Genomic DNA, 9,839 nt, shown 5'->3' on the forward strand with positions numbered 1-9,839 from the left:
AAGGACAACGCGAATATCGCATAACATCGATATAAAAAAATCTTAACGTTTCGTTACAAATTCGTTACATCTTCTTCCGTTTGTTCACGGCTGTGTGCATTTTGTGCAATTCGTGTCTACGAAAAACAATTCTTTTATCTCGTATCACTCTTGTCCGAACGATTGATCGAAAAAAATCGAAGGGATCCGCTAACGAATCGATAACGATCTGACTTGGCTTTTTTCCAGTAAGTAGCTTCACCTTCTTTCAATACTGTGCCATGTGAAAATTGTCGTAACACCTACACATAACTTAATCGCTCCACTCGACGAATCATATTTCTAAACAAGATTTTCATCCCCCTTCAATTTACGACGGTACAAAATAAAATTCTCGGCACACAGAATCACAAACTACACTTTTTGAACTCCTCCCCTCCTCTTGACTCGAGCCTCGTTCGATTAATAACATCAGCTCCCATTAGCCAATATTGTTCTTCTCGTTCTGTGCGTGCAAAGCGTCGTCCCCATTGCAAGGCTGGCTCACGCTGTGTTGTCTTTTTGCAGAGCGAAAAACGTGAAGACGATAGCAGCCAAGCCGAATCAATCTCGCGCCCCTAAATCGTCCAATGAGGAGGATCGATCGTTTCTCGTTGTCGAGGATGGTGTCGATAACGACTCGTGCGTTGTTCAGGAGGAGGCATCGTATCGATGCGAGTCGTGCGACGAAGAGTTCGACACGGAGGCTGCACTGTTGGTGCACAGAACCGAGCGGTCGATCCTTCGAACTCGGGAGGCGTTGAGAAAGGCCGAAAAGAAATACACTTGCGACACGTGTTGCGAGAGTTTCGCGAAGAAGGTGCAGTTGTTCAAGCATCGGCGGGGTCGGTGCAAAGAGTCGGCGGCGAAGGGAAGCGTGGAAGGGAAGCAGCACAGGGGAAAGGAGAGAGCGGTGGTAAAGGGAGGTGTGAAGAGGGAGGAGCAGCAGAGTGTTTCGGTTGGGCCGATAGAGTGCAACGTGTGCCACAAGGTGTTCAAGAAGAAGAAGTACCTGAACGTTCACAAAACGTTGCACGGGGCGCCTCACATATGCCACGTGTGCGGCGCGAAACTCACCTCGGAATATTATTTGAAAATACACATAAGAAGGCACAACAAGGAGTTCACCGAGTTCTGCGAGATTTGCAACAAAGGGTTTTACCTGAAGGCGACGCTGAAGACGCACATGAGTGTCCACACCGACGACAAGCCTTGCACCTGCGAGATTTGTCACAAGTCTTTCGGTAATCGGGTCTATCTGAGAAGTCACATGAAGATTCATAGCCAGCCTGAGAACAGGAGGAAGTACAAATGCGAGATATGCGGATTCGAGACGTTTTACAGTTACTGTTACAAGGAACATCTTTGGACTCATACCGGGGAGAGTCAAGTGGCTTGCGAGGTTTGTGGCAAATTGATCAGGAGGCAGTACATGAAAATTCATATTAGGATACACACCGGAGAGAAACCGGAGGTGTGTGAATTTTGCGGGAAAGCGTTTAGCTCGAGGAAGTATCTGATCAAGCATAGAAGAACTCACACAGGCGAGAGACCTTACAAGTGTAAAATTTGCGAGAAACGTTTCACACAACGGGGCACTCTGAGCGCTCATTTGCGCCGACATGAGAGCGCCAAATGAAGAGAGGGGGGAGATGTTTAAATTTTCCTTGAATCTTTGTAGTAATAAAATTTACTACCCCCTTTGTTTCTGTCGTTTACGTTAGAGATAATTCGATTAATTTGAAACTAATAAACTTAATAGTATTGGTTTTGGTTAATTATATAGGAAATCGTTAATTCTTTTATTGAAAGCAAGAGATATTTGTCTGAAACATTGAAGTTTAACATAATATTTTGAAAAATATTAATAAGGATTTTCATGATTGATTTTTCATGGTATTGTTAAATTTGTGTTGCTAATAATTTTAATAATAATATTCTTTTATTGGTGTTTGTGATCGTTTGTATCGATTGTATAAATTGTATAGATTGCAAATATTAAGAACAGTATCCAGATTACAGAGATTAATAGCGTTAGAAAATGCTTTTCTTTCGTATAGTGTTACGAGTGTTTTAATTATACTAATTGTAATTTTTGCCATGGATTGGTCGAGTTAATTAGTTTATAACACAACAAAATGCATATATTGTATATAATGTAATAAAATTCATTATACATATATTATTATATTGCTTGTAATATTTTTGCAATTCATATAAGGACAATATTAAAATACGATTTAATCAAAATGTGTACATTTTTAAGATTAGTTTTCTTAGAAATTAGAATTAAAACTACTTTAATGGATTAGTACATTTGTTACTTCAAATGCTTGTATACGAAACAGTTATTGGTAAGTAACACATCTTTAAACAAAAAGAATAATATATTAAATTTTGAAAATCTTCTAAAAAAATTATGAAACGATATATTAGAAAATCTTAATTATATCTTTCAAAATTCTATTCGATCAATTTATCTATTATAATCCAATATTAAACTAATGTTTACAAACATATATTTTATTATATAATATTACAACGTAATATTTCATTTTTTTTTTTATTTCAATCTCGTAATATTTGTGCAAGTTATCCGCTAATATAATAAATAAATTTTACAGAAGAGCTCAAAAATGTGTCCCAAAGTGAATTCCAAAGTTCTTCTTTCAAAGCGTGTTAGCAAGACGTATAACCAATAATATCAAACACAGAGATAAAAAATATTCCTATTTAGTCAGAATGGAAAGGATCTTCTTCTTACCCGACACGCTTGTTACTTTCTTATTTACACGTATGTCGTGTTTTACATGTTAACGATTCTTGTCCATTACAGGTGCGAGGAGCTCGAACTCGTGGAATCAAAAATAGAACAAATAGAAACTCTGGAAGACATGGAACTGGTCAAGTATCAAAACGAAATATGCAGTGAAAGCATCACAGTTGAAGAATTCGAACAGATCAGCCATCAGGAAATAGTGACCACTGATTCGTTGGAGGAATCTGACGACGCAGAGATGAAGCTTGTTCTAGAGGAGGAGCAACAAGGAAACGTCAAGAGCTTTAAATCGGCCAGAAGGTGTACAGTGATCTACGAATGCGATGTTTGCAACAAGAGGATGCGGAAGAGGCTTCAATTCCTGAAGCACAGGCAGGATCACGAGAGGAACGACGAGATTGTTGATCGTTGCGAGGAATGCGACAAAACCTTCCCGGATGAGGAGAAGTTGAAGAAGCACATGATCAAAGTACATCAAAAAGAGAAACCGTTTCAGTGCGTTCTTTGCAACAAATGCTTCAAAACGGAGGAATTCTTGAAGACTCATCTGAAGCAACACAACAAGCGATTCACGTGCGATATCTGCGGTATATCCAAGGTATCCGGCTACGATTTGCGACTGCACAAGAAGAAGCACAACGAGGAGTACGTGACTCATTGCGAGATATGCGGTAAAGGTTTCTATACGAATCAAACGTTGGAGAGACACCTGCTCACCCACACAGGGGAGAAACCATTCGTCTGCAAGATTTGCAACACTCCTTACGCGAGTGCTGCTTATCTAAACACGCACATGAAGTCTCACGGCGAGCGGGAGAAACACAAATGTAACGTATGCAATTTCGAGAGCTATTGGAAGGCGGCTTTGAAGGTGCATCTCAAGATACACACCGGGGAGAATCTCATCACTTGCGAGATTTGCGGCAAATTGGTTTCGAGCAAGGCTTATCTCCAGATCCATATGCGTATACATTCGGGGGAGAAGCCGCATGTGTGCGAAGTATGCGGCAAAGCGTTCAGCGTTCGAAAATATTTGATCGTACACCTGAGAACGCATACGGGTGAAAGACCGTACGAGTGCAAGGTGTGCCAGAAAAGGTTCACGCAGCAAGGCTCGTTAAATTCGCACATGAAGTCGCATCACGAGAGAAAGTAGTGAACCAAAGGCATAAATCTTATGTATGTGTGTTATGTATGCATGAAGAAAATAGATTATTGGAGGAAATCGCGAGATGAGAATGAGAGAGGCGCGTGCACTCGTTCTCCTTGCAAATTAGATTTTTTGATATAATAGGTAGAAGAAAGAATATTTATAAGACTCGATCGAAGAAAATTGATTGATTTAGATTGTATAAATGTTAAGAGGTTTTTATGTATTTGGCTACTATGGTGAATTTTTTGCAAGATGTTTCATTGTACTTCAGAAAATTCATTACTTGAATATTCATTCATTGCTGTATATATTCTATTGTTATTAATTTTTAAAAATGAAATTATTTACTTTGATTTTTAAAATTTCTATTATTATTAAAAATTTGAATCGTTGCTATATTAGTACTATTCATTTATATGTATTTATAAAATCTCCTAATATTGTACTGAAATTTAATTTTTTCAATGATTTTAGTAATGATAAAATGTTACAAAAAGTTTAGCATGGTAGCCATCGCAGTGTTACGATAAATTTTTGTAATTGCTACTTTTTACTCAGGTTTATCCTGTATTTTTCAAATCGTATTTTTTACAAAAGAAATTGATATTAGTAAGATTTTTCTAACAGCTTTACACAAATGAAATTATTATATCATAAAGCGATAATAAAATAATTGATAAACTGCATCGAGCAGTTTTATAATAAGCGCAAATTAAATTAAAAATTAATTACAATGATACAATGATTACAATGGACGAAAAGTTTCATTGAATCAAAGAGTTAATACGTCAGATAATTTTGTAGTAAGACTGCTTTTCATTTATTATCAATATTTAAATAGCTCAAACAAATTTAAAATTGTTTTTATTAACAATAGAGATAATCCTTATATACAAATAATAATTGTATCTTAGAATTTCGCGATATAAAAGGTGCCATAATATAAAAAAGATTTTAAAAAAAGAAAAAAATAAATTAATTTTAACAAAGTCAAATATAAAATTATATATCCCATTCGCATACATTTTTATTTTCTTGTTTAATAATTTTTTAATGAAAACGTAATATAAAAAAGTTGGAATATATATACAATTAGCAATATGATAAAAATAAAAGGATGATTTGTACAATACAATCAATACAATAGTAAAAATATAACAAAAGATAGAATAAAACTTGCAGCATGATAGCGTCTATTTTGTTAATTAATTATGAACAAATTATTTACTAAAAGTATAAACACGAAGAACAATTTATATTTAATAAATTTTGTATTTATATAGATTTAAATTTACTAAATTCATCATGGATTTATAATTACGACAATTATTATGCAATTGAACGATTATGTAATGATACAATTTTAGGAATTATATTGTAATACGCATATAATTAATAATTTTTTTTTTTTGTTTGTTTTTGTTAACTTTTAATACATTTGTATAACTTTTCATGTAAATACACATCGTCCAAGTTAATAACGCACATTACAGATAGGCGAAAATTTATCTCTTTATGCGAATAAACTTATTTTTTTATGTATTATGCGCGATACATACATATGATTCTGTGTTCATCTTTTATATTTTTATTTTCTAAAAAGTATTTTTTAAGGTGTATACGAAATATGATAATGGAAAAGATTATCTTTGAAAAAGAAGATTGAAAAATACAGTAAATTTTTACAACAAAATTTGTATACAATAATCCCGCTTTTCTTAGAAATGTACAAAAATTTTTATTGAACGTTAAGATGTATCGATGAAACAATTTTTATTTATCGCGAAAATTATTTTCGCATCATGTAAATGTCTTTCAGAAAGAACAACGAGTTTATAAATTACTTTTGTTAATCAAAAAAAAAAAAAAAAGAAAAAAAAGAAAAAGAAAAGAAAACGATATATTATAAAAAAAATTATATATATTCATGCTATATATTCATACGAACAACGAAATACAGATATTTTATCCAGACAAAAACTGTATTATTTCAACAAGAAACTTTATTTTATTTGACGAAAAAGATTTACATTTTTGTAAATAACTCGCAAAACGATTTTTTTAATTCGAATTAATACAAGATTCAGTCGAAGAAGAAAGAAGAGGAGAAGTAATTCGAAAAATCATTTCGTTCTTTATGCTATATACATAAATATATATATATATACATTCAGTGTATATTTCATCAAATGTAAATCAAGCTAAATATTCGTTAATAATAATAATAAAAAAAAAAAAAAAAAGAAAAGAAAACAAGTACCTTCCACAATAAAAAAATCGAAAGTTGTCGTTAGATCTAAACCAATAAAATAAGAATCGCTATTGACGACACTTTTTTTTTTCATTTTCTTCGCAGATCGCCATCGATTACGAGGATCGAAGCATCGTTAGAAGATATGATCACGGAAAAATCAGTGATAGTATTTTCGATCGTGAAAGAAGAGGATCGATCGAAATCGACGAATCAACGGAAATTCGACCAAGATTCGCAACGTTTCGTCAAAGTTGAAGAACGCGACACGCAATTCGTAACCACGAATTGGCAAGAGTGTAAAGGGGCGTTGAAAGAGGACGCGACTTCGACTAGGCAGAGGAATCCCTCGGCTCAGACGTTCTATCAGTGTGAAATATGCAGGAAGCTTTTCAGGACGAAGAATCTGTACGAGGGCCATCTTGTGTCGCACAGCGACGCTCGACCGTATCAGTGTGACATTTGTGGGAAATCGTTCAAAAGGAGCAACACTCTGACCGTCCACAGAAGAATCCACACACGGGAGAAGAACTTCGTGTGCGACGTGTGCGGCCACGCGTTCGTTCAAGCGTTCCAACTGACCATCCATCAGAGGCGCCATTTCGAAAAGTACACGAGGTATTGCGAGATCTGCAAGAAAGGATTCTTCACCAACGCCGAGCTCCACGGTCACATGAACGTGAAGCACGGCGCCAAGGAGCACGTGTGCCAGAATTGCAACAAGTCTTTCCCTAATAATCACAGCCTCGTGAAGCATCTCAAGTTTCACGACCCGAACTTCAAACCTGTGAAGCACCAGTGCGAATTCTGCGGGAAAACGTTCGTATACAAGAATTCGTTGGTGTTCCACGTGAAGACCCATATGGGCGAGAACAAGCACACCTGCCATCTTTGCGGAAAATCGGTGTCCTCCAAGGGATCTCTCCAAGATCATCTCCGTCTCCACAGCGGGGAGAAACTGTTGATCTGCGACATCTGCGGCAAAGCTTTTCGCAAGAGGAGCACTTTGGTCGTTCACAAAAGGACTCATACAGGGGAGAAACCGTATAGTTGCGACACGTGTGGGAAATCGTTCACCCAACATTCCACGCTGGTCGTTCACAAGCGATATCACACGGGCCAAAGGCCTTATCATTGCGAGTTTTGTACAAAATCGTTCGTTTCCAGGTCGTCTTTGAACGCTCATAACAAAGTGCACGCTCAAGTGAACGTTAATGCCGCTACGGTGAATCAAACGGAGTGAACCTCCTTTTCGGAGGTTTTTTTTTTTTTTTTTATAATATTATTGGTGGAATAATAAAAAGCTACATTGTTTTAAACGAAAAAAAGAAAAGAACGAAGTTGAAAAATGTTGAAATAGTCTTCGAGCTCTACAGGGATATTTGGATATGGAAACTTTTTGAAGAAGGTTGTAATTTTAGATGCTACTTTACTACCTGATCGAGAAATTTATTTCGATTTTTTATCACATGTGTAATATCGATAGAATGTAATTTTGTACATACATACGATAATTGGCTATAATATCTATCGAAGGGATTTTTTAACGGTGCCAAAGTTATAATCTGAAAACTTTTTTTCAGTTATATTTTTATATTTAATTTCGCACGATCGAGAATGTAATCTCGTTTTATATAGTTCCGCTTCTTTTTAATAATATGTAAGGATATATATATATATATGTATATATGACGTTCCTGTTTATATATTTTTCTTTACAGTATTACAGCATTTTACTTGTACAAAATGTAGTTTAAAGTTGGGAGCAACAAAAGGATCGTCTGATCTCTGAATGAAGTTGTAAATCCTTTTTTCTTTTTTCTTTTTTTTTATGGAACATAATATTTTTCCAAGTTACTTAATCGTCGTTTCATGTACAACTTTTGTTAAATAAAACGAATTGTTTGACATCGTGCAAACGATAAACACTGTGTTGTCAGAATAACATAATAATTTCTTACGAAGTACCATCTTTTTCGCGACGCACATTTTTTTTATTTATCATCGATCGAATCGATGAAAAAAAAAAAAAAAAGAAATCGTCGATTCTTTTAAAACGTTTCTCTCTATCAATTTGCCAATTTTTGGAAGATTCTTTGAGATCGATATAATTGATCGCTTGCAGGTATTCGATTCGAGAAAATCGCTTTCCGGGCGCGGAAAGACTGCGATTATCAAACGAGGACATCCCCGATACTGATGCGTCCCTTCGAATTTTTACATTTCAGGTACAACCAGCTACCTTTCTCCGAAGAGTATTACCCGATGGCGATGTTGACGAAGCTCGAGCTGGTGAAGAAGGACGTGGACGCTACGTCGCCTGTAAAAACCGGAGACACGGACGTTGCCAACAACTCGTCCTTTCCACCCGTGCCCCTGAACCCGGAGCAAAGCTTCATCAAGCAAGAAGTGGCCGACGAGATCGACGAGGAAGATCTGCCCCTCGCGTACCACTGCAAGATCTGCGGCGTGTTCTTCGCCTCGCAGGCTTTACTCGACAATCACGAGATCGAGCACAAGAGTAAACGGAAGAACACGTGCAACCAGTGTGGAAGAGTGTTCAGAACGTACGTGAACTTGCGGAAACACATGAAGAAGCACAACGGGCGGAAAGGTGGCGGGCGCAAGGCGAACAACGCGTCCACGGTCGCCAATCGTTCCAACATAAAGGTGAAGAAGGAGAAGCCCGAGATGGAGTTCGTGTGCAAAACGTGCAACAAGGTGTTCAGACACAAGAGCAACTACCAGAAACATCTGATGCGGCACACGGTCGGGGATCTCACGTGCAAACACTGCCCCAAGAAGTTCCGCCTGTTCCGTGATCTGACCAGGCACGAGAAGACCCACTTCTATCCTAGCTACATGTGCAAGGAGTGCGACTACGAGACCACGGTGCTGGCCGCCCTAAGCATTCACATGTTGCGCCACACCGACAAGAACGATCTACCCTTCCAGTGCAACGACTGCGACAAACGTTTCCGCAAAGCGATCGATCTGCAGGAGCATTACAACATACACTCAGGGGACAAGCCTTTCGCCTGCCAGTTATGCGGCACCGCCTTCTATCTCAGGCGACAACTGTCCGCCCATTGCAGGCGTATGCACCCGGAGATGAAGGCGAACAAAGTGACGAGCACGGCGTGCGACATCTGCGGCCGAGTTCTCGCAACCAAGAGATCCTTGTTCCGGCACAAGGAGAGCCACAATCCCACCAAATTGTACCTGTGCGATTACTGCGGCAAGAGTCTGAGCAGCGCGGAACATTTGAAGAAGCACAGGCGCATCCACACGGGGGAGAAACCGTACGTGTGCGACATCTGTGGTAAAGGTTTCACGGATTCGGAGAATCTCAGGATGCACAGAAGGGTGCACACGGGGGAGAAACCGTACAAATGCGACCAGTGCCCGAAAGCTTTCTCGCAGAGGTCGACGTTGACCATCCATAGGCGGGGTCACACGGGGGAACGGCCGTACGTGTGCCAGATCTGCAACCGTGGTTTCTCGTGCCAGGGCAACCTGACGGCCCATCAGAAGTCGACCTGCGTGTAAACGCGACGAGTGCCTTTCGTCGTCGTCGTCGTCGTCGTCGAGGGTTAGAACTCTGAGAGATCGTCGTCTCGAGAGTAATACCATCCGTG

At 38.2% G+C, this 9,839-nt stretch overlaps 1 protein-coding gene across 6 annotated transcripts in view; it reads left to right on the forward strand.

Moving 5' to 3' along the window:
• The window catches only part of LOC102678755 (zinc finger protein 2 homolog), a 23,779-nt gene that overhangs the window by 13,287 nt on the left and 653 nt on the right, over nt 1–9,839 (forward strand). Inside the window, exons 5-6 of one of the 6 annotated variants that reach the window (XM_031508835.1) lie at nt 547–944; nt 6,498–7,459. In XM_031508835.1, the coding sequence (XP_031364695.1) occupies nt 547–944; nt 6,498–7,444 (1,345 nt within the window). In that variant the 3' untranslated portion in view covers nt 7,445–7,459. Of the gene's footprint in view, nt 1–546; nt 1,875–2,854; nt 4,001–6,306; nt 7,460–8,429 lie in introns of those variants that run through there. The other 5 variants (XM_031508838.1, XM_031508841.1, XM_031508839.1 and 2 more) reach the window with 5 other exon arrangements.

This window comes from Apis dorsata, unplaced genomic scaffold (assembly GCF_000469605.1).
Source record: "Apis dorsata unplaced genomic scaffold, Apis dorsata 1.3 scaffold_104, whole genome shotgun sequence".
In the NCBI taxonomy this organism is placed as follows: Eukaryota; Metazoa; Arthropoda; class Insecta; order Hymenoptera; family Apidae; genus Apis; species Apis dorsata.